Source organism: Myotis lucifugus, unplaced genomic scaffold, assembly GCF_000147115.1.
Source record: "Myotis lucifugus unplaced genomic scaffold, Myoluc2.0 scaffold_930, whole genome shotgun sequence".
Lineage (NCBI taxonomy): Eukaryota > Metazoa > Chordata > Mammalia > Chiroptera > Vespertilionidae > Myotis > Myotis lucifugus.
In genome coordinates, this window is record NW_005871978.1 from 21747 (window position 1) to 45656 (window position 23910).

The window sequence follows — 23910 nt, forward strand, 5'->3', positions numbered from 1 at the left end:
AACTGGAGCTCAGAGCTTGAGACTCCCTACGGTTGAAAAAGACAACCGTGTCCTCAGCCACAAGCCCTCTCCATGTGCACCTCCGTACCTCTGTACTTTACTTCCGCACCGCAGCTCCTCTGAGTCTGGGTATACTTTTCTCTTTCCTTCCAGTTGTAGAATTTCCACTCAGCCAGCCTTCCTGTGGTTCTGGATGATGTTCGTTCCGTCTTTTTGTTGTATTCTTGAAGTGGTTGTGCGAGGCAGCAATCTCCAGTGTTTACCTATCCCGCCATCTTGGTGTTTTTTTCTGTAACCATTTTTTTAAAATATATTTTATTGATTTTTTACAGAGAGGAAGGGAGAGAGATAGAGAGTTAGAAACATCGATGAGAGAGAAACACCGATCAGCTGCCTCCTGCACATCTCCCACTGGGGATGTGCCCGCAACCCAGGTAAATGCCCTTGACCGGAATCGAACCTGGGACCTTTCAGTCCGAAAGCCGAGGCTCTATCCACTGAGCCAAACCAGTTTCGGCTGTAACCATTTTTTAAAAAAGTGGTTTCTAAAACTTGATTTCAGAGAGAGAAACATGGATGGTTTGCCTCTCATAGGGGCCCCAACCAGGGATGGAACCCAAAATCTAGGTATGTGCCTTGACTGGGAGTTGGACCCACAGCCTTTGGGGTAGGGGAGGACGCTCCAACCCTCTGAGCCCCGCAGCCAGGGCATTTTTCTACCTCAGGGAGCTGGTCTGAAAAGAAGCCAACACAAGGGCACCTGCAGCGGGAAGGAGCCCTAGTCCTGACCTAAAAATGACTTCATTAGTCCCAGTTGTTGGTTAATCCACCTGGAATGGGTGTCTGTCCCGACTGAACCCATCCTGAGCCGTATCCTATCTGGTTTTTCTCACAGCAAGCTGAGAAGGTGTGCATCTGACTGGCAGGGGGAGATGCTGTTTGCATCTATTTTATGGCTTCCTTTACCCCCAACCAAGGCCTACATGCATTTTGTTGACCATTAACTCCTTTCTGTGAATAAAGCAGCGTGTGGAGCCACCTTTGGTTCACAGAGCCCTTCCTCCTGGCAGTCACGGCCACGTCAACTCTGGCACCGACCCACAGGCCCATTCCTAGCCCAGGACTCACAGGGACCATGATCTGTAAGTAAAAGCTTCGTACCAGGCTTGGAATGACCAGCCAAATGGCAAGCCGGGCAGCATTTTCCCTTCGTGTTCGCACCCACTGTGCCGAGGGCTCGCCGTGTGCCTCACCATGTGCAGGGTTGGCTGCTCAAAGGCACAGTAGCCCTTGGCATGTGGATGCTGTCATTGCTTTTCTACTGCTTATAGTCGTGATGCCTGCAACGTACAACAGTGTCATCCCATAGAGGGGTTTTGTCAATAGTCCTTTGGCTTTCTCTCCTAGCAAAGTCTGCATCATGATCTTCCCAGCAGGTTTACAGTCTTCTTGGTAATTGTATGACTGGCTTTTATGTGCATTTAAGAGGGAGCAACTTAGAATCATTCTTCTGTAGCTTTGGTCTCCCTGCACCTTTAGTAACAAGAATTATTAACTTCTCATTAGAAAGCTTAAATTTTGTGCTTCCTCTGAAAAAACTGGAGTGATTGCTTTTTTGGAAGGTCATGGAAGACCTTTTTCATGGCTTCTGACTACTATTTATCAAAGCTTTAGTTTTAATGGTAACATATTGAGGACTAGAGGCAAATGAACTGCTAGTGCGATAAGTGAAAACTTCATATATTTCTCATTGAACTTAAAAATTTTTTTTTACTTGATTTCAGAGATAAAGGGAGATGAGAGAGACAGAGAGAGACAGAGAGTGAGAGAGCGACAGAGAGAGAAACATCAGTGATGAGAGAGAATCATCTATTGGTTGCCTACTGCATACTCCCTATTGGGGATCGAGCCCACAACCTGGGCATGTGGCCTGAACAGGAATCAAACCATGATCTCTTGGTTCATAGGTCAATGCTCAACCACTGAGCCACATCGGCCGGGCTCTCATTGAACACAATGTGCATTTATGGCTACATGCATAAAATCGTTACCCAAGAATTCGTATTTCCTAGAATGTGCAGTTTCTTATTTCATAGTCACACTGGAGAACTGTTTATTCATTTTGTTTATGGTGCTCCTCTGAGGAGTTATGCTGCTATTTTCATCACTGCATCTATTTGCCACTATTGATCCATTTTTGTGAACTGGAGATAGAATGCAACATAATAGTAACCACAAAACTTTAAACATAACAAAAACAACTTGTAATCTCTGTCCGTGTGATTCTTGCTCCTTTCTAGGCAATATATCTTGTCTAACTGGTAGCTTTTAAGGTTTTATTTTTACTCTTGATGCTGAAGCCTTACAAAGGCAGTTTTTGGCGAGAGAGACAGACACGGGGGGAGAGGTAGGAGGCAGATGGGTAAGAGCAGGCAAGTCCTTGAAAAAAACATAGCAGGATTGTGAGGCCATGAACACTTTGTCCTCAGTCTTTTTCCTTCAGGTCTCGCCTTTGCACAGGAGCCTTTTGCTTTGCCATCGGCCTGCAGGAGGCTGTAGGGAGCACAGGCGCACAGCTGTGCTGGGCTGGAACACTGAGGCCAGCTTCCTCCAGGGTGACCTCTACCTTCTCACGGGGAGGAGGACAGAAAAGACCCAGGAACATCGATGGACGTGGCCTCCTCCCCGTGGTCACACCTCTTGCCTTCCCCGGGCTCAGTACTGGCTCTGACCGGTACCCCAGCAGTTTTTGAGGAGGATTGAGGGAGGGTAGGGTCCCTAGGGAACATGGCGATCTCCTTCCTTGGGGCCATGGGGAAGCCGCAATATCCGGCACGATTGCCATTAGCTTTGGCCAATGGAATGTGAGCAAAAGTGACACAGCCTTCAGGCAGAGCTTTAAGAGCCGCCCCGCCCCTGCCAAGCCGCTGGGCGGGGTCCAGTGGAGGGCCCGGTCAGACCGCCTCCCTGGCCCACCGCGGACAGGAGCACAGGCAGGAAACAGGTGCCAGTGACGCAGCCACGGGGACCTCGGGGACGGCTTGTTCTGCCCGGGACAGGCAGGTGCCCACGTGAATGAGGAACAGGGACCCCAGGGCAGTTTCGCTCCCTGAGAGCCCCCCCCCCCGACAGCACCCAGCAACCCCACGGCCTGCCTGTCCCCATCCCCAAGGCCTCCTTCACATTGGAGGACGCGTGTATTTTCAAGCTCTCATTACCGAGTCGCCATTCGTTCATTTTTTTGATTCCCAATCACACACCAAAAATGGGGAATATTCTCAGCAAACCCTGTGTTGGTTCGGATTTTCAAGAAAAATAATCCCCAAAGTATTAAAGAAACAAAACACCCAGGGAAGCTAATGTTGGGCCTACAGTCTCCCCTGGTGATGAAAGGGCGAGAATCTGTGTAATATTCAGCATCTCCGGGGGCGGCGCTGCTGTGCAGGCCGCTGAGTGTCCTCATCTTCCTGTGCGCGGGGCGCGAGCCTTTCTCAGCGTGGGCGGCTGTGCAGGCGGTTGAGTGTCCCGTTTGTCTTGCAGACCTCGCTCTGTGCAGGCGGCAGTGGAGGTGCCCCAAGCGGAACGGGGGGGGGGGGGGGGGATCGGCAGGGGAAAAAACCTGCGGGCGGGATGGATGCAGGGACCACAGCTGCTGAAAAAGCGGACTCGCACCCCGGGGACCACCGGGCGCTCTCTGAGCCTCACTTACGACCCGACTCGCCACCGCCCCCCTCGGGTGGCGGCCGGAACAGCAGCGGGAGAAGGCGGTGCCACTGCATAGGGCTGTGTGGTTGGAGGGAGGATGGAGCCCAGCAAAAGCCTGGCTATGTCCTGAGGGCAGGTTTACCGGGAGCCTGGCGTCCAGGGAAAATCAGGAGCCTCCTGCGCAGAGCTGAGCAGAACCAAGACCTTTAAAAATACGATTGTTGTTAGAAATGAGGGCGGCTGACCATCGCCCTGGCTGGTTTGGCTCCGCGCATAGAACGTGGGCCTGCGGACTGAAGGGTCCCGGGTTCGATTCCCGTCAAGGGCACAAGCCTGGGCTGCGGGCTTTGTCCCCAGTGTGGGGCCTGCAGGAGGCAGCCGGTCAACAATTTTCTCTCATCGTGGATGTTTCTATCTCTCTCCCTCTCCCTTTTTCTCCGAAATCAATACAAATATATTTAAAGAAAAGAGGAAAGAAAGACAGGAGGGCTGTTACACTTCAGGAAACTTGGTTCCACTGTTTTGATAACGAGGTCTTGTGCCATAAACGCAGCACAGGGCACATGTGGAGGTTCTTACCGTCACCAGCAAAGGATTTGGGGGAGATTCTGTGAACATGAGCAAGCAATGCACACTGGTCTCTCCCCAGAGCACTGTGACCGCACACACTTCTCTCTGCTTCACACCGAGGGTCAGAGAAGTTCTCCTGACAGACACCGTGAGCATCAACCCAGGGAAGTGGCGGACCCTTCGTAGGGGCTGTAGACTGAGGAGGGGACGCACAGCGGGTGGGGTGCCTGCCTTTAGTTCCACCCCCAGAGCCCCTGAGCAGAACTGATGGCTTCAGAGGCCTTTTCCCCCTTAAAAATGTCTGTGATCATCAAACCAACACCCACTCATTGTAAGCAATTTGAAAAGCAAAGGGAAGTTGAGGCAGCAAAGGCTCCATCTAACCTCCTGGAGATGGTGACTTTTCATGTTATTTTTATTTGTTTAAAGGTTTTGTTTCCTTTGGAGCACACACACAGAAAGGTGCATGTAAAGAGCATCCACACACCCTGTCCCCAAGCTCACCTGTGCGACCATTTCCCCACTCCCTGCACAGCACCCATCGCTGTGATTGTGTGAGAGACGGGCCTGGCCGCCCTGTGACTGCCGTCCCCCAGCGCCCAGGGGGCAGGCCACGCGGGCAGATACTAATTCCGTGGGGCGTGGTGCTCGGCAGCTCCCGGCATCCTTCCCACAGCAAGCGGGGCTCTGACGGGCCGGCTGGCACAGGTGTGGCTGCGCCAGTGTGCGGGCAGCCTGCCCAGCTCCGTGTCCACTATGGGGCGTGAACCACGGCTCCCCTGTGTTGTTTAAAATATGTTTATATATTTCTCTCAGAGAGGAAGGGAGAGGGAGGGAGAGATAGAAACATCAATGAAAGAGAGAATTACAGATCAGATGCCTCTTGCACGCGGCACAAAGGGTGTCGAGCCTGCAGTCCGGGTATGTGACCTGACCGGGAATGGAACCCTGACCTCTTCGTTCATAGGTCAATGCTAAACCACGGAGCCACCCCAGCCGGGTATCCCTGTGTCACCGCCTTTGCCCTGTCACCGGGTAAAACAAGCGGGTGACGCTATAAAATAAGCGCAGGCGGCGGCGAGAGGAACCGCAGGCGATGGGGCCGGAATGCGGTGCAGGTGGGCGTGGGGATCACCAAGCAGGAGACAGGCCTGTTTTCACTGATGACGGACACGATGCGTTACCATGTGTGTTAAATGCTGAAACCAAATGACCAGCACTTGTGTCCAGAAGCCAGAGAGACTCAGAGATTTCGAAAAAGTTTTCGCTCTCTGGGAGCGGGCTCCTCCCAAGGCACTGAGGTCATCCCTCAAATTCTTTCTTCCACTGGAATCTGAGGCAGCTCCTCCCCTTCTACCAGGATGGACCTGGGTCCTGATGGCACAGGCACCCACCTCCCCCCTTCCCAGGACCCCCTCTCTCCCCTGAACTCTCTCCTCCAGGGGACTCCATCCTCTCCAGACCCAGCACGCCCCCCCTGCCCCCCGGCAGGCACCTGAAAGGGTTCCCCACCTGGATTCTCCTCCTGCCCCCTCTGTGCAGCCATTTGCCAGCCTCTCTGGATGCCCACCTCCCACCCTCAGGAGTCCCTGCTGACCTTTGAGGGTCACGATGGTGAGATGGTCCACAGCGTCCCGCAGCTGGCGTAGCCCATCCTCATAGCCACGGTATTTAGTATGGATGCGAGCTGCGAAGATGCGCAGGCTCACATGGCTGTTCTCGCCCAGAAATTCCACCAGTTTTGAGGCACAGTCAGGGCAGGGGCTCCAGGAGATGTGCCAGGTGAGTCTGTACTGCTTCCCCTCAACCAGGTGCCAAGCAGAGACCCCATGCAGGAAGCACAACTCTGCATGACGGAGTACCTGAGCACAGAGGGGGGAGAAGAGGGACCTGTCACTTGCTGTGAACAGGGGAGGGTGGGACCAGCCAGAAGCAGGTGAGGACTGGCCTCCAGCACAGAATTGAAGGGGCACAGCTCAGCATTAGGATGAACGCTATTTCAATGCAGGATCTACACAGTCAAAGGGAAGGCGACTCATGAATCACATAATATCAGCATTTACAAAGGGCACATCAGCAGTGAGGACTTGTTCTACCTCAGCAAACCATGGCTCCCATGGCTCTGTAGCTGATCAGTCTTCACTTAGCCTGTTGATATTCCATTCACCATGGACTTTGCATTAGTTTTGATTTTTTAAAGTTTTGCATTAAATATGGTTCTTTTTTCAAATCCTCACCTGGGGAGATTTTTTCCATTGATCTTTAGAGAAAGAGTGAAGAGATGGAGGAGGGGGCAGAGAGAGAGAAACATCAACATCCGCTGGTTGCCTACCCCACGCTCCTCGACCCGGGGCCAGGGATCAAAGCTGCAACTGAGATAAGTGCCCTTGACCTGGAATCGGAGCCCTGGCCCCTGGCTGTCAGGCTGACGCTCTAACCACTGAGAACACAGATCTGGGCTCCATGTGATTCACCTTGGTACAGAGTTCCCAGAGAGCCTCGATTTGGTGCCCAACTCCTATGCCTTCAGGAGCTGCACCTAGTCGGGCCCTGCAGGGAGACAAAAAGCTGAGGACAGCCCAGCCGGTGTGTCTCAGTGGGTTGAGCAGCGACACATCCAGAAAGACGTCACCGGTTCCATTCCTGGTCAGGGCCCTGGCCCAGGTTGCAGGCTTGATTCACAGGAGGAGGCGTGCAGGAGGCAGAAGTCAACGAATGATTCTCTCTCATCACTGATGTTTCTATCTCTCTCTCCCTTTCTCTCTGGAATCAATAAAATTCTTATAAATAAATAAATATAAATCAATAAATAGCTGCGGACAGAGGTAGGAGGCAGCTGAGCCCCAAGGTCCTGGGGCTGATGCCACAGGGGTGGGTGCTCCCCCCAGGCAGGGGAGCTCTCCCTCTGCTCCCCTGCCTCCAGCTCCCGCCTGTGCACCAACACCTCCACACTCTTCCACTCTGGGCTCCCCCCTGTGCTGAGCCCAAGGGTGACACAACTCTGTGGGAAGAAGGGGTGAGGGCACCGAGGCAGAGGTGCGGGAGACACGGGATGAGCATCGCTGCTGGGCTCCCAGGGTTATGGAGATTAGCCCACCCGCCCAGGGAAGGGTTTTCAACCAGGGGCTCAGGGAGGAGGAAGAAGTCAGGCCCACGGAGCTAGCGCAGAGCCCTGGTGGCAGAGGATGGTACCTGGGGACCCAGGAGGCGTCCTGGGCTACGTGCAGCTGCCAATGCACTTGTGGGGACAGCACCCTCCAGGCTGTCCCAGGAGTGACTGGAGGGAGCACCAAGGGGGAGCTCTGGCTCTCTGGCCAGAGGCAGCCAGGGCGGGGCCATGGGCAAACGGCCTCTTTGTCCAGGTGCCTTTCCCTCTGGCCTGGCCCCTCCTCAGAGGCACAGCAGGAGGGACAGGCTGACCCTGGAGGCTGGGCTGACCCTGGGCTGGTGGGCCCAGGCCCTGGGACACTGTGACTGCTTTCTGATGTGGGGCTCCAAGCTGCCAATCACAGCAGAGTCCGTCCTCCCTGCCTCTGGGCAACGCCACAGCAGCTGGGGGCCCAGGGACATTGCTCAGAGGACACCCCGCGGGCATGGAACCTTCCCCCCGAGTGTCCCGGGGCCCTGCCTGCTGTGCTCACTCACCTGGTTGCGCAGGAAGCCCTGGAGCTCCTCCACTGGGGCTCAGGCGTCGCCCTCTGGGACCTCCATCTCGTACCACAGGTATGTTTTTTCTCCCAGTTGTGACCGAAGTTGTCCTTGAAGGTGGTTGCATCCATCAGGGGTCTGTGGGCACAGGCAGGAGGAACCCAAGGCATGGGGCTCCTCTGGGGGAGCTGGGACACCTAACCTTCCACAGACCCCTTTGGGGGCTCCTGGGGGAGTCAGGCCAGTCCTTTTGTCAGGGTCCCCCCATGAGCAGTGCAGGGGCTCAGAGCTCTGACGAGGCCTCTACTGGCATCACCGTCCTGCCCTCGTCCCGCTGACCCAGCCCTGCCAGGTGCAGCCCAGTGGCGCTGTTTCCTCTGCTCTTCTGGGTTAACCTGAGCCACATGGTGCATCAGGGGAAAGAGTGGCCCATTCGGGGAAAAGAGATGCCAACTAGTCTTCCCAAATAACTCATGACATTTCCCTTCTCATCATGAAAACCATCATGTCCTTTACAAAAACCAAAACATAAACCTGAACATGACCTAGGGCAGTGATGGTGAACCTTTTGAGCTCGGCGTGTCAGCATTTTGAAAAACCCTAACTTAACTCTGGTGCCGTGTCACATATAGAAATTTTTTTAGTATTTGCAACCATAGTAAAACAAAGACATATTTTTGATATTTATTTTATATATTTAAATGCCATTTAACAAAGAAAAATCAACCAAAAAAATGAGTTCGCTTGTCACCTCTGACTCGCCTGTCATAGGATCGCCATCACTGTCCTTGGGCCTCACTTCAGAGCAGATTGAATAGATTTTGTGGGAGACGGAGGGAGAGGAGAAACAGGGACCCTCCAGGGTGACCCCCATAATTTAGCCGGGGGCTTAGGGGAGGCGGGTAGGACCGGCAAACTGGGCATCAGCTCAGGGGTCCTAGACATAGAAGGGCCATCAAGAGGGACAGGAGAAGCAGGGGGTTTTCTGGGGAGAAGGCAAGTCTGGTCAGGGAGCCAGGAAGAGGGGCTCAGAAGCAGGGCTGCTCCAGGGGCGGGTGGTACCTGCCAGTTGGTGCTGTGTTATCCTCCATGTCTCAGCTCCTTCACCTTCTCTTCTAGCCACAGGCCGTCCTCCCCTTGGCTCGCTTTCAAGGACTGAGGTGCCTTGTATGTCAACAGAGCATGTGGAACCTGCTGAGCTGGTTCTGCTGCGCCCCACCCCTTCCCTAAACTCAGGCCACTCATGGCACCCTATGGAGTAATAGAACTTTTCTGTCCAAATGTCTCATCCTGTGCCCTCAGGAGCAACTTAGCTTTTGATTTCTCTGTTCTGACAAAGGCCCTCCCTGGACTAGCCTGGGCCAGTGAGGTCCCAGGGGGATGGGGTGACCCTGGGCAGCACGGCACAGCCAGGCAGGAGGCGAGAGCGCAGGTGAGAGGACAGGTGCTCCTACCTGAGGAGGGTCCGGGCACAGGACACGGAGCCCCCACAGGACAGGCCCCGGGTGCCCATCCCTGACTCTCCCGCGGCCACCAGTGCAGGGCATGGCCAGGCCCAGTGCAGGGACCAGCGGGGCTGAGCCAGGAGGGAGACTCTGCCCTGAGAGGAAGGGCAGGGCGGAACCAACGTGAGCTGAGCTCTCCTTAGGAGCCACCCTGTAGGGGAAGGAACTGGACTCAGAGCCTTTGTCCACCCATCACACAGAGGAGAACAGAGAGGCTCCCAGCAGGGCTGGGCCAGGATGGCCTGGGAGCAGAGGATGCAGGGTGTGCCCGCCTCAGGAAGGGGCCAATGCTCGTCCTCTTTACCCCCACCTGCGAGGAACGGGGGACTTTGTGTTCCAGGCTCAAGTGTGACCGGCGCCCCAGGTGGTAGAGTTTGTCCCCGAGAAGATGCCCCTTTGTCCCACTGACTGTCCATACGGCTCCTCTCAGACCACCCTGTGCCGGCCCAACGCTCCCTCCCAGGGGATGTGCCCAGCTCAGGGAGGGCGGGGCCAGCCCCACAGAGTCTGAACCTGGCCGCCCGCACTGAGAACCAGGCTGCTCGCTTTCAGGCCGGCTCCTCACATCCTTCACGTTTGATACAAGGCCCCCCTCTTTCTGGGCTGGGCGCCCCTCCACATGCACAAACAGGTGTCCTCTGTTCTGAGCCCCTCCCACCTGCTCTGTCCTTGGACCTTGGTGCCCCTGGGAGCAGCCATGCTGTCCTGCTGGAGGCTCAGGGCTTTGCAGACGTGGAACAGGCACATCCGGGTTCTGCTAGATTTGCTACTTCATTGGTCACGATCTCCACCCAAACACACTGTCCACACCCAGGAGTTTCCAGAGACCAGGCCTGGGGTCCCTGAGAATCTCCCCGGTGCTGCCCCCAGATCTTGCGTCCCAGGGTGGGAGAGTGGTGTCAGATCCAGGCCAGCTCCCCTGCTGCACCCCAGCGTCTCCTCCTGTCATGGAACCCACAACGCTCTGCTGAGTCCCCATCCCACCCGAGCACCAGAGGGCGGTCTCCTGGCACAAATCCTGTGCCAGGGCAGCGAGTGTGAGGTCCCATGCCCAAGGCCCTGTGCCCTGGGGGCCCTGGAAGGTGACACCCCAGGCCTACCCTGCCCCTCCCAGGTGCCCCTGCAGCCAGAAGGCAGCACCCTGAGCTCAGCGCTCCATCACATGCCCGCCCCGAGGGCATAAGACTCTTCTGGGGCGTCTATGGGACCCAGGAGGGGCCATCATCACAGGGACAGCGCTGTGCTCCCCATCCCTGAGGCAGGTCTCACAGCCAGGCTAGCTCCTCAGCCAGCAGCTCTGAGGTCTCTTCTGGAATGTTCCACAGGACCTCCTCCCTCCACACACCCTCTTTCCCCAGCCAGGTGTCCTGAGCTGCTCTCTGCTGATGCCTGGCTGCCCCTCTGTAATGGGGACCAGCCTGGCCCAGCTGGTCTCCACACCCGGGAGTCCACTCTGCAGTGAGTGGCGAGTACAGAGGCGGCCAGGAGAGCCCTGTGAAGACCAGGGGCCGCCATGAGTAAGAGGTTGGGACCTCCTCCCAGAGGTTTCATGTCTTGTGTTGTTTGTCTGAGTCAAGTCTCCAAGGGGCAGGAGGAGAGGATGCCTGGGCGGCCCTCACCTCTGTCTCTGGGTCCCTGCCCTCCCCGGGGCCCCATCCACGTATCCTCTCCCTGGTTCCCCGGAGCCTGGACCCCTGGGTGAGGAGAGGCGGGGGCACCTGCTCTTTCTCCCGGTCTCCCTCAGCCAGGCCAACACCGGGTGTGGTAAAGGCATCAGTAGAGCCTCGTGTTGAACGGGTTTAAAGCGGCCTGGCCCACAGCGACGTGGGGAGCGGGGAGCATGCCTCTCCCTGGGTCCGTGCGATGAGAAAAAGGAAGGGAAGGAACCCTGTGTTTTCTGGGGAAGGACAGTCCCTCCCCATGTCCATCTCTGGAAGGTTGAGTGAAGAATGTAAAGCAATTCCTACATCCTTCTGGAGTTTTCCACCGAAATGTGCAAACTTCTGAACAGGAGGAAGGATGCAAGCCCAGGGGGAGAGGGCGGGGGTGGGTGCGGGGGAGGGGCCCCTGGGCAGGTGCACGCTGTGCTGGGATGTGTGCTGTTCCCTTGTCAGGGAAACGGGGGACAGGGCGGGGTGCCCCAGGGAAGCCCAGGCTGAGGTCAGAGAGCCAGGTGGGCCCACTCTGCCCCGTCGCTCTGGGCCTGGGATGGATGATCTGGATGTGTCTGGAGTCAGGGCCAGGCTGCTCTGTAGGAGGTGTCAGGTCTGCCCTCCTGAGCCCCAGCCCAGCCCCGGCCTCAGCACTGTTCCCCAGGCTGTCCCAGCCCCTCTCCAATCTCAGGCCCCGGGCCTCAGGCAAAGCTCTGAGATGGGGGCCCGGGAGATGGGGGTGGAGCAGCACAGTAGGACCACCTGTCATCTGCTCGGGGTGCCCCCTCCACCCGGACACGGCACCTTGTGGATGTTTTGGTCCCTTGTTCCCAGAAATGGAGATGGGGCCCTGGCTGGTTTTGCTCAGTGGATAGAGCGTTGGGCCTGTGACTGAAGGGTCCTGGGTTCGATTCCTGTCAAAGGGCACCTGCCCAGGTTGCAGGCTAGGTCCCTAGTAGGGAGCGTGCAGGAGGCAGCCAATCAATGATTCTCATCATTGATGTTTCTAATCTCTCTATCCCTCTCTCTTCTTCTCTGAAATCAATAAAAATATATATATTAAAATGAAAAAAAAAAAAAAGAAATGGAGATGGGCCTTCTGTCAAAGCCCAGAAATGGAAAAAGAAGGAGCAGTTGGGAGGTTGAGGTTCTTCCCGTAAAACACACGTGGGGAGTGTAGACATCTCCTGTTTCCGTCAGAGAGGAGGGAGGCATCGGGTGTGTCCGGGAACCCTGACGTGGTTCCTTTTTGTCACGTGTGAGCGAGTGAGCCTGTGCCCCTTGCGTCTGGGCCGGGGATGGGCTGGGCCGGGGATGGGCTGGGCCGGTTGGCACAGGCACAACTGAGGGTGAGGCCTGGTCTTGACATATCTGTGGCTTTTAAGGTCCTGGCAACATTGAGGGGGAGTTGGCTGTTCTCACCTCCCCAGGGTCACAACCTGCAGACGGGGCAAGGTGTGCGGCCTCCCCACAGCCCCGAGGAAAGAGCGTGGGGCCCTTCTCCCTGGGAGTCCTCAGCCTCAGCCCCTGGAGCCAGCGGGGCCCAGGCTCCTCCTCTGCTGGGTTTGCATCCTGACTGCCAGGAGCCGGCCAGTGGGGAGGGGACCCTCCGCACAGAATCAACCCTCGACAACTGAGTCTGTTATTGCTACTCTCCACTTACCAGCGTCCACCTGCTCCAGAGCCTCAGGCAGGGAGAGGGGAGCCTGAGTTCCGTCCGCAGATCCAGGGTTTTGCGTGTTGTTTTCTGCTCCCAAGAACCCCTGAGTCCTGTGAGGACAGTGGCTGGAGGCTGGCTCTGTTTCTCTGTTCCTGATGATATGGAGAGCTGTGGCTGTCCCTGTCCCTGTCCCTGTCCATGGTCCCCAGGTTTAATGAGCTGGAGACCTGTGGCTGTCCCCTGTCCCCTCTCATTGGCTCTGGGCCAGGGAGGGTATGGCTCTGTTCTCCGAGGGCGCCTCCTCCTGGGGGTGAGTTAGGCCTGAGGGGTGTGAGCCCCCGGATCCTTTTCTGTCCCTCTCAGCTCCCTCTGCCGTGTATACAGCAGGTGCTCAGGGTGTGCAAACGCAGTGACTTGCAAAGACTTTGGGGAGATGGAAGGGCTTTGGGGAAGTAGGAGCCTGGCTTCCATCCAGCTCTAAGAGAGGGTTTTGCTCATCGCAGTAGCCACAGCGACCTGGGCGTTCACCGTGCCCATCCCCACACGCCCGTTTTCCCTTTATCGACAATTCCTTTTTTTTTTATCCTCACCCGAGGATATTTTTCCATTGATTTTTAGAGAGAGTTGAAGAGAGGCAAAGACAGAGAGAAACACTGATGTGAGAGAAACATACCGATTGGGCGCCTCCTGCACAAGCCCTGACCAGGGCCCTGGTTGGGGAGGAGCCTGCAACAAAGGTCCATGCCCTTCACCAGAACTGAATCCGGGACCCTTCGGTCCGCAGGCTGATGCTCTCTCCACTGGGCCTAACCGGCCAGGGCAGCACATTCCGTTCTATAAAGTCCGAGATGCTTGGGGACTCAGTGCCTGTCTTCTCCCACTGGTGTCCTCGGACTCCCAGTGGCTGCCCACCTGCAGGCATCGGCCCTCATCCCAGGCAAAGGGAAGCACATAAGACCCACCCCAGGCCTGCGAGCCCGCATGTCTTTTTGGTGACAGGTGTCACTGTCCACCATGAGGGTGACGGAGGAGAACCCCACGAGTTCACAGTTTCAGCTGGAGCGTGAGACCCCACTGGTCCTCCTTGAGGTTGCCCCTCCGTCTGGGCGCCCACAGCCCTGGCCGCCTCTGTCCCCTCTGAGGGGCTTGGGAAGGAGGACCTGCTCAGGACACTGAGGTGAGGAGTCTGGATGGGGCGGCAAAACGAGAGGGGCCGGGACCAAACACGCACACACACACACACACACACACAGACACACACACACACAGACACACACACAGACACACACAGAGACACACACACAGACACACACAGACACACACAGACACACACAGACACACACAGACACACACACACAGACACACACACAGACACACACACATAGAAACACACACACAGACATAGACACACACACACAGACACACACACAGAGACTCACACACACACAGACACACACACACAGACACACACACACACCCACACACCCCCACACACACCCACACACACACACAGACACACACAGAGACACACACACAGACACACACACACAGACACACACACACAGACTCACACACACAGACACACACAGACACACACACACAGAGAGACACACACAGACTCACACACACACAGAGACACACACAGACACACACACACACATACGCAAGCAGATGACAAGCAGGAATCTCCTAGGTTCTCCAGACACACCCACAAGCCCCCATCTGAGTGGCAGGAAGCAGAGGACGTGCCCACTCCCAGGCGGGTTTGCCAGGACCTCATCATCGAATCAGCTCCTTGGGTTTGGATACCTGGACTCTGGCAAGAGCCCCCACTTCTGTTCCTGGAAGCAAATGACCAAGATGCAGTCACTCTGGGAAAGCGGACGAGTGGGTAGAAGACACGTGGTCTCACATGACAAGAGGGGTCCCCACTCTCTGCGCTGTCACATGCAGGTCCAGGCAGACCTGACCCCCAGCTCCCACAGCCCCGTCTCCCTGGAGCTTTGCCCCTGACACGGGGACCTGAGACCTCGGAGAGGGTAGCTCGCAGCTTAGGACACGGCTGAGCCCTGGGCTCCCCACCTCAGCCTGTCCTCCTGCCGGAAGGCACCTGCGGGAAGGCAGTCCCGGGCCTCATGCAGAGCAGCCTCTTGCCCAGCCAGTGTGGCTCAGCGGTTGAGCATCGACCTATGAAGCAGGAGTTTGCGGTTCAATTCCCCGTCAGGGCACATGCCCGGGTTGTGGGCTCGATCCCCAATGAGGGGGGTGCAGGAGGCAGCCGATCAATGATTCTCTCTCATCATTGATGTTTCTAAGTTTATCTCCCTCTCCCTTTCTCTCTGAAATCAATAAAAAAAATATTACAATGAAACATACAACAACGTGTCTTCTGATTTGATGATGAGGAGCTGATTCGATGATGAGGTTCTTGCAAACCCGCCCGGGAGTGGGGACATCCTCTGCTTCCTGCCACTCAGACGGGGGTCTGTGGGTGTGTCTGGAGAACCTAGGAGATTCCTGCTTGTCATCTGCTTGCGTATGTGTGTGTGTGTGTGTCTGTGTTTGGTGAGTCAGGGCATATCTGTAGCACCTGCGGTGGAACCACCAGCAGAAAGAAAGGGAATTAGCCACAGCCACGGAGCCAGAATGCCACGCGGAATGCACTGGGGACAGACCCGGGGCTGCGCTGGGCATGTCCCCTGGGTAGGAGCCCGGGGCCAGCTCTGGGTGGTCTGAGAGGAGCCGGATGGACAGACAGTCGGACAGAGGGGCATCCCCTTAGGGACAAACACTACCAGCTGGGGCTCAGTTCACACTTGAGCCTGGAACACAAAGTCCCCCGTTCATCGAGTTTGGGAGTGGAGAGGACGAGCGGTGCCCCTTCCTGAGGCGGGCATACCCTGCATCCTCTGCTCCCAGGCCATCCTGGCCGCCCTGCTGGGAGCCTCTCTGTTCTCCTCTGTGTGATGGGCGGACAAAGGCTCCAACTCCAGTTCCTTCCCCTACAGGGTGGCTCCTAAGGGGAGCTCAGCTCACGTTGGTCCCGCCCTGCCCTTCCTCTCAGGGCAGAGTCTCCCTCCTGGCTCAGCCCCACAGGTCCCTGCACTGAGCCGGGCCATGCCCTGCACTGGCGGCCACGGGAGAGTCAGGGATGGGCACCCAGGGCCTGTCCTGTGGGGGCTCCGTGTCCTGTGCCCGGACCCTCCTCAGGTAGGAGCACCTGTCCTCTCACCTGCGCTCTCACCTCCTGCCTGGCTGTGCCGTGCTGCCCATAGTGACCCCACCTCCTGGGACCTCACTGGCCCAGGCTAGTCCAGGGAGGGCCTTTGTCAGAACAGAGAAATCAAAACCCAACTTGCCCCTGAGGGCACAGGATGAGACATTTGGGCAGAAAAGTTCCCTCTCCTATGACTCCATGTGGGTGGCATGAGTGTCTTTAGTTTTGGGAAGGGGTGGGGCTCAGCAGTGCCAGCTCAGCAGCTTCCAGGTGCTTCCATGGCATATAAGGCACCTCAGTCCTTGAAAGCGTCCCAGACACAGGACGGCCTGTGGCTAGAAGAGAAGGTGAAGGAGCTGAGACATGGAGAACAACCCAGCACCAACTGGCAGGTACCACCCGCCCTGGAGCAGCCCTGCTTCTGAGCCCTTCCTCCTGGCTCCCTGAAGGAGACTTTGCCTTTCTTCCCCAGGGGGACCCGCCTTCTCCCCAAGGGACCCCCCTGCTTCTCCCGTCCCTCCTGATGGCCCTTCTTTGTCCAGGACCCCTCAGCTGATGCCCAGTGGGCCTATCCTACCTGCCTCCCCTAAGCCCCTGGCTAGACTCTGGGGGTCGCCTTTGAGGGTCCCTGTTTCTCCTCTCCCTCCATCTCCCATGAAATCTATTCTTTCTGCTCTGAACTGAGGCCCTAGGACAGTGATGGCGAACCTATGACAGGCGAGTCAGAGGTGACACGCGAACTCATTTTTTTGGTTGATTTTTCTTTGTTAAATGGCATTTATATATATAATATAAATATCAAAAATATAAATCTTTGTTTTACTATGGTTGCAAGGATCAAAAATTTCTATATGTGACACGGCATCAGAGTTAAGTTAGGGTTTTTCAAAATGCTGACACGCCGAGCTCAAAAGGTTCGCCATCACTGCCCTAGGAGGTCACATTCAGATTTATGTTTTTGTTTTTGTAAAGGACATGATTGTTTTCATGATGAGAAGGGAAATGTGATGAGTTATTTGGGAAGACTAGCTTGGCATCTCTTTTCCCTGATGGGGCCACCCTTTCCCCTGATGCACCATGTGGCTCAGGTTAACCCAGAAGAGCAGAGGAAACAGCGCCACTGGGCTGCACCTGGCAGGGCTGGGTCAGCGGGACGAGGGCAGGACGGTGATGCCAGGAGAGGCCCCGTCAGAGCTCTGAGCCCCTGCACTGCTCCCGGGGGGGGACCCTTAAAAAGGACTGGACTGACCTCCCCAAGAGCCCCCAAAGGGTCAGAGAGGGAGGTCAGGTGGCTCCAGCTAAGTGAGTGGACGCCCATCCTCTGTGGTTCTAGTCGGGATGTGGGTGCAGAGGGGAGGAGAACGGGGTGATCCCCAGAGGAGCCCCATGCCTTGCTTCCTCCTGCCTGTGCCCACAGAACCCTGATCAATAAAGCAACCTTCAGGAGAAACTTCCGTAACAAATGTGAGAACCAAACATACCTGTGCTACGAGGTGGAGGTCTGGAAGGACGGTAAATGGACCAAAGTGGAGGAGCTCCAGGGCTTCCTTCGCAACCAGGTGAGCGAGCACAGCAGGCAGGGCCCCGGGACACTCGGGGGGAAGGTTCCATGCCCGCGGGGTGTCCTCTGAGCAATGTCCCTGGGCCCCCAGCTGCTGTGGCGTTGCCCAGAGGCAGGGAGGACGGACTCTGCTGTGATTGGCAGCTTGGAGCCCCATATCAGAAAGCAGTCACAGTGTCCCAGGGCCTGGGCCCACCAGCCCAGGGTCAGCCCAGCCTCCAGGGTCAGCCTGTCCCTCCTGCTGTGCCTCTGAGGAGGGGTCAGGCCAGAGGGAAAGGCACCTGGACAAAAGGCCGTTCTCCCCTGGTCCCGCCAGGGCCGCCTCTGGTCAGAGAGCCAGAGCTCCCCCTTGGTGCTCCCTCCAGTCACTCCTGGGACAGCCTGGAGGGTGCTGTCCCCACAAGTGCATTGGCAGCTGCACGTAGCCCAGGACGCCTCCTGGGTCCCCAGGTACCATCCTCTGCCACCAGGGCTCTGCGCTAGCTCCGTGGGCCTGACTTCTTCCTCCTCCCTGAGGCCCTGGTTGAAAACCCTTCCCTGGGCCGGTGGGCTAATCTCCATAATCCTGTGAGCCCAGCAGTGACGCTCATCCCGTGTCTCCCGCACCTCTGCCTCGGTGCCCTCACCCCTTCTTCCCGCAGAGTTGTGTCACCCTTGGGCGCAGCACAGGGGGAAGCCCAGAGTGGAAGCATGTGGAGGTGCTGGTGCACAGGCGGGAGCTGGAGGTAGGGGAGCAGAGGGAGAGCGCCCCTTCCTGGAGGAAGCACTCACCCCTGTGGTATCAGGCCCAGGACCTTGGGGCTCAGCTGCCTCTCCTCCCTCTGTCCTCAGCTATTTATTTATTTATTTATTTATATTTATTTATTTATATTTATTTACTTACTTACTTATTTAATTATTTAAAAGAATTTTATTGATTCCAGAGAGGAAGGGAGAGAGAGATAGAAATATCAATGATGAGAGAGAACCATTGGTTGGCTGCCTCCTGCACACCTCCTACTGAATCAAGCCTGCAACCTGGGCCTGGGCCTGGGCCCTCACCAGGAATGGAACCAGTGACCTGCTTGTGGCTGAGTCGCTGCTCAATCCACTGAGCAACACCGGCTGGGCTGTCCTCAGCTCTTTGTCTCCCTGTAGGGCCTGAGTAGGTGCAGCTCCTGAAGGCATAGGCGTTGGGCACGAAATACAGGCTCTCTGGGAACTCTGTATCAAGATAAATCATTTGGGACCCAGATCTGTGTTCTCAGTGGTTAGAGCGTCAGCCTGCACAGCCAGGGGCCAGGGGTAGGATTGTAGGTCAAGGGCACTTATCTCAGTTGCAGCTTTGATCCCGGGCCCCGGGTCGTGGAGTGTGGGGTGGGCAACCAGTGGATGTGTATCTCCCACATTGACGTTTCTCTCTCTCTGCCCCCTCCTCCATCCCTCCACTCTATCTCTAAAGATCAATGGAAAAAATCTCCCCAGGTGAGGATTTGAAAAAATAACCATATTTAATGCAAATCTTTAAAAATTCAAAACTAATGCAAATTCTATGGTGAATGGAATATCAACAGGCTAAGTGAAGACTGATCAGTTACAGAGCCATGGCAGCCATGGTTTGCTGAGGTAGAAAAGTCCTGACTGCTGATGTGCCCTTTGTAGATGCTGATATTATGTGATTTGTGAGTCACCTTACCTTTGACCCTGTAGAATAGTGATGGCGAACCTTTTGAACTCGGCCTGTCAGCATTTTGAAAAACCCTAACTTAACTCTGGTGCCGTGTCACATATAGAAATTTTTTGAGATTTGCAATCATAGTAAAACAAAGATTTATATTTTTTGATATTTATTTTATATATTTAAATGTCATTTAACAAAGAAAAATATACCAAAAAAATGAGTTAGCGTGTCACCTCTGACAAGCTTGTTATATGTTCGCCATCACTGGTGTAGACCCTGCATTGAGATAGCGTTCATCCTGACGCTGAGCTGTGCCCCTTCAATCCTGTGCTGGAGGCCAGAGCCTCACCTGCCTCTGACTGGTGCCACCCTCCCCTGTTCACAGCAAGTGACAGATCCCTCTTCTCCCCGCTCTGTGCTCAGGGTGCTGACACACACAGGGAACCTGGTCATGCAGAGTTGTGCTTCCTGGATCGGGTCCGTTCTTGGCACCTGGATGAGGGGAGGCAGTACAGACTCACCTGCTACATCTCCTGGACCCCCGGCCCTGACTGTGCCCAGAAACTGGTGGAATTCCTGGGCGAGAACAGACACGTGAGCCTGCGCATCTTCGCTGCTGGCATCCATACCAAATACCGTGGACATGAGGATGGGCTACGCCAGCTGTGGGACGCTGGGGCCCAAATCGCCATCATGACCCTCAATGGTCAGCAGGGACTCCTGAGGGTGGGAGGTGGGCGGGCAGAGAGGCTGGGAAATGGCCACACAGAGGGGGCAGAAGGAGAATCCAGGTGGGGACCCCTTTCAGCTGCCTGCAGGGGGGCTGCTGGGTCTGGAGAGGATGGAGTCCCCTGGAGGAGAGAGTTCAGGGGACAGAGGGGGTCCTGGGAAGTGGGGACGTGGGTCCCTGTGCCATCAGGACCCAGTCCTTCCTGGTAGAAGGGGAGGGGCTGCCTCAGATTCCAGTGGAAGGAAGAATTTGAGGGAGGAGCTCAGTGCCTTGGGAGGAGAGAGAAAGGGGGCAGGGAGATCCTGATGGGGAGGGTGTGTCCCTAGAGTCAGACACCTGGGCCCTCCCTGCTCTAGAAGGAGCTCACCTTTCCCTCCCTGTTCCCCTAGAGCTCCAGCACTGCTGGGAAACCTTCGTGGACAACCAGGGCCAGCCATTCGAGCCCTGGCCTATCCAGGTAGAACACATACAAACCGAATCTCAGAAGCTGAAGGACATTCTCAGGGTGAGGTCCCTCCCTCCTGCTCCCCCCTCCCCTTCTCTCCCTGGTCCTGTCTCTGCCTCTGGGTCTCCTGCTCCCCCCTGGGCCCCAGCTCCATCCCTCCCCTCAGGGATCACAGTCCCTCTGCTTTCTCCCCTCCTGCGCCCCTTTTCCTTCCCCTCCTGTGACTGCCCCAGACTCTGCTCTGTTCACCTTCCCACCCGCCTCACTTCCTGCTTCCTCCACCTCCTCCTTCTCCATCCAGAATCAGGGAAACTGAAGGATGGACTCAATCTCTCTAAACAGTCGGGGGTCTTCTGGTGAACGACGCATAGAACACTTTCTTCAAGAAATGAAAACGCATCACGTGCTGCCATCTCCAACTTGATCCACAGAAACCAGCAAAAGGCAGCGAATGGGCTCAGAAGGAATTTTTTAAAAATCTGATTGATTTACTTTTCATTTAAAATCAGTGATATGTTATAAATACACCCCAGTAACATTCTATTCATTACTATCAGTATCATTTTTTACTTTGAGGGAAATGATTGTTTTTTATTGATTATAAAACTAAAACAATAAAATGAAAGATTAAGAATCTCCATAAAATGTCTTTTCCTCTGTAAGTGTGTCATGAAGTGCAAATCGTTCAAGAAACACCTGCAAAGTGCAAAGGGCTTTCTCTTAAGTGGGTCCCTTCATGGGAGGGCCGTGGTCACACGAATTTCTACGGGTCAAGAAAAAGTCAATAATGTTTATAGGATGAGAGGAGCCGGCCTGAAAGGGAGCAGCCTGGTTCTCAGTGCGGGGGGTGAGGGGGGGGGCCAGGGTTGCAATCCATGGGGCTGGCCCCGCCCTCTCTGAGCTGGGTACTTCCCCTGGAGGGAGCTCAGGGCTGCACAGAGTGGTCTGAGGGGAGCCGGATGGACAGTCAGTGGGACAGAGGCGCATCCCGTTGGGGACAAACTCTACAGCTGGGGCTCAGGTCACACTTGAGCCTGGAACACAAAGTCCCCCGGCTCCTCACAGGCTGGGGGTGGAGAGGACGAGCGGTGACCCTTCCTGAGGTGGGCACACCCTGCATCCTCTGCTCCCAGGCCATCCTGGCCGCCCTGCTGGGAGCCTCTCTGTTCTCCTCTGTGTGATGGGCGGACAAAGGCTCCGAGACCAGTTCCTTCCATTCAGGGTGGCTCCTAAGGGGAGCTCAGCTAGCGTTGGTCCCGCCCTGCCCTTCCCCTCAGGGCGGAGTCTCCCTCCCGGCCTGGAGGGGCTGAAAGGCGGGTTGTGTCTAGAAGAGGGGAGCGTGGGGGAGGCAGCACCAGCCTCCCTCCTCTGCACAGTGTCCCAGGCCCACGGCTCCCCGGTGTCAGCTCCCGCGCTGTCTTCTGTGGTCTCCTCTGGACCCTGAGGGCCGCTCACCTCCAATGTCACTCTCCTCCGGGATGGACATGGGAAAGAGGAGAGGCCCTACCCCCAGCTTCTGAGCCTGTGCATCCTTTCAGGGCACGGTTGTCGTTACTCTGAGCAGGATGGCCGGTGGGAAACCAACGGATTCACTGTTTCTACCGGAGGCTCCTTTGGAGACTCCAGTGACCTGCACTGGGGACAGGAGAGCCTGGAGGGACATAAAGGCAAAGCCCTGACACAGGTGCTTAGAGCTCATTCTCCCGTCCGTCCTCTCCAGTCCTCTCCGAGGGAGAGGGGATGAGGCTGGTCGGTGGGGCAGGAACAAGGCAAAGGGCCGCAGAAGAACTGGACGGAGGAGGGGTTAAACCTGCGGAGCGCTGGGCACAGCTTCCAGTCCTGCACCCTCCCCCCCCAGCCTGCGATGTCTGGTCCCCAAGACAATACATGGTGGGTGTCACTTAGCTGCTGGCATTGTCGTGCTCTGGTGAGGTGGCTTTTTAAATACATTTTTATTGATTTCAGAGAGTAATGAAGAGGGAGAGAGAGATAGAGACTTCAATGCTGAGAGAGAGGTCTTGATCAGCAGCCTCCTGCACGCCCCACACTGGGATCAAGCCTGCAACCTGGGCATGTGCCCCGACCGGGAATCAAACCATGACCTCCTGGTTCATAGGCCGACGCTCAACCACTGAGCCACGTGGGCCAGGCAGGCTGTTTCTTTGAGAGCCTGGTGGCCACGCATCCTGTGTGAGTCCTGAGTCCTGGTGTCACAGGGCAGTGGACGAGGTGGGCATCGCAAATTCACTCCTGTTCCATGTAGCTGATAAGACTGTGATTTTAGGAGGAGACCAAGATGGCGGCGTAGGTAAACACCGGAGACCGCTGCCGCAAACAACCATTTCAAAAATACAACTAAAAGACGGAACGGGCATCACCCAGAACCACAGGAAGGCTGGCTGAAGAGAGACTCTACAACTAGAAGGAAAGAGAACTGCAAACCGAGGCTCAGAGGCGGCGCAGTGTGGAAAATACAAAGGTACCGAGGTGCGCGCGCAAAGTGGGCTGGTGGCTGAGGGCGCGGTTTTCGTTTTCGGTCAGGAGTGAGTCTCAGACTCTGGGCTCCAGATCTGGGCGAGTCTCTAGGGACCCAGACTAAAATGGGAGAAGCGGGATTATCCGGCATCAGTTGGAACCTGAGGGCAGCTTTCTCTCCGAGGTTTGCAGCGGCTGCCGGGGTTCTGAGAAGCAGAGCCTCTGGGAACGGGGCTGAGAGCGGCCATAACTGCTCCCTCCGCCCGCCATGTTGAGCCCGCCCCGCCCAAACCCTGCGCACAGCCATTTGCCGATCGCCTCAGGCAAAGGCTGGATTAGCGCCTGCCCAGAAGGCAGACGTTTTCCATACAGCTGATTCCTACAGCCAGTCGGCCTGGTGGTCAAATCCCTCTAGTGTTAACTACAACAATTAAGGCTTGGCTAGAAGAAGACTGCGCACAAAGACCACAAGGGGGTGCACCAAGAAAGCATAAAAGATGCGGAGACAAAAAAACATGACAGAAATGGAGGATATGGAGCTAAGAATCGCAATTTTGAGGGCTTGCTATAAACTTGTGCAGAGCCTCACGAAAACTAATGAGACCCTCGATGCTACGATAAAGAAATTAGAAAGTAAGCATACACGGACTGAAATAAAGAATATTATACCAAATAGCAGACCAGAGGAGCACAAGAATCAAACCAAAGATTCGACAAAAAACACCCAACTGGAAAAGCAAAATGAAAAAAGAATCCGAAAGTGTGAAGATAGTGTAAGGAGCCTCTGGGACAGCTACAAGCGTACCAACATCAGAATAATAGGGGTGCCAGAAGATGAGAGGCAGCAAGATATTGAAAACCTATTTGAAGAAATAATGGCAGAAAACTTCCCCCACCTGGTGAAAGAAATGGACTTACAGGTCCAAGAAGCGCAGAGAACCCCAAACAAAAGGAATCCAAAGAGGACCACACCAAGACACATCATCATTAAAATGCCAAGAGCAAAAGACAAAGAGAGAATCTTAAAAGCAGCAAGAGAAAGAGACTCAATTACCTACAAGGGAATACCCATACGACTGTCA

At 55.7% G+C, this 23910-nt stretch overlaps 2 protein-coding genes across 7 annotated transcripts in view; both read left to right on the forward strand.

Annotated features, from left to right (window-relative positions):
* Positions 1 to 23910, forward strand: part of LOC111824110 (DNA dC->dU-editing enzyme APOBEC-3G-like) — a gene marked incomplete at its 5' end in the record, with an annotated part of 61050 nt that overhangs the window by 18764 nt on the left and 18376 nt on the right. The gene's annotated exons all lie outside the window — the stretch shown is intronic.
* Positions 16198 to 20998, forward strand: LOC102434062 (DNA dC->dU-editing enzyme APOBEC-3G-like). 6 transcript variants are annotated; one of them, XM_023747617.1, is made up of 7 exons: positions 16217 to 16349; positions 17375 to 17516; positions 18160 to 18243; positions 18960 to 18982; positions 19602 to 19884; positions 20298 to 20413; positions 20696 to 20998. In XM_023747617.1, the coding sequence occupies exons 2-7, from the start codon at positions 17474 to 17476 to the stop codon at positions 20711 to 20713; spliced, it is 567 nt and encodes a 188-aa protein (XP_023603385.1). In that variant the 5' UTR covers positions 16217 to 16349; positions 17375 to 17473; the 3' UTR covers positions 20714 to 20998. The 6 variants fall into 6 exon arrangements, with proteins under 6 accessions (XP_023603383.1, XP_023603384.1, XP_023603385.1 ...); XM_023747618.1 differs by having other exon boundaries at positions 16278 to 16345; XM_023747619.1 differs by lacking the exon at positions 18160 to 18243.

What these genes read in the sequence shown, in the direction of transcription:
- LOC102434062 (XM_014448814.2), top strand. Translation starts at nt 16,321, where the DNA reads ATGGAGAACAACCCAGCACCAACTGGCAG. An exon ending in AACCCAGCACCAACTGGCAG is followed by an intron (nt 16,350 to 17,374) that starts GTACCACCCGCC and finishes CTGTGCCCACAG; the next exon opens with AACCCTGATCAATAAAGCAA. An exon ending in CGCCATCATGACCCTCAATG is followed by an intron (nt 19,885 to 20,297) that starts GTCAGCAGGGAC and finishes CTGTTCCCCTAG; the next exon opens with AGCTCCAGCACTGCTGGGAA.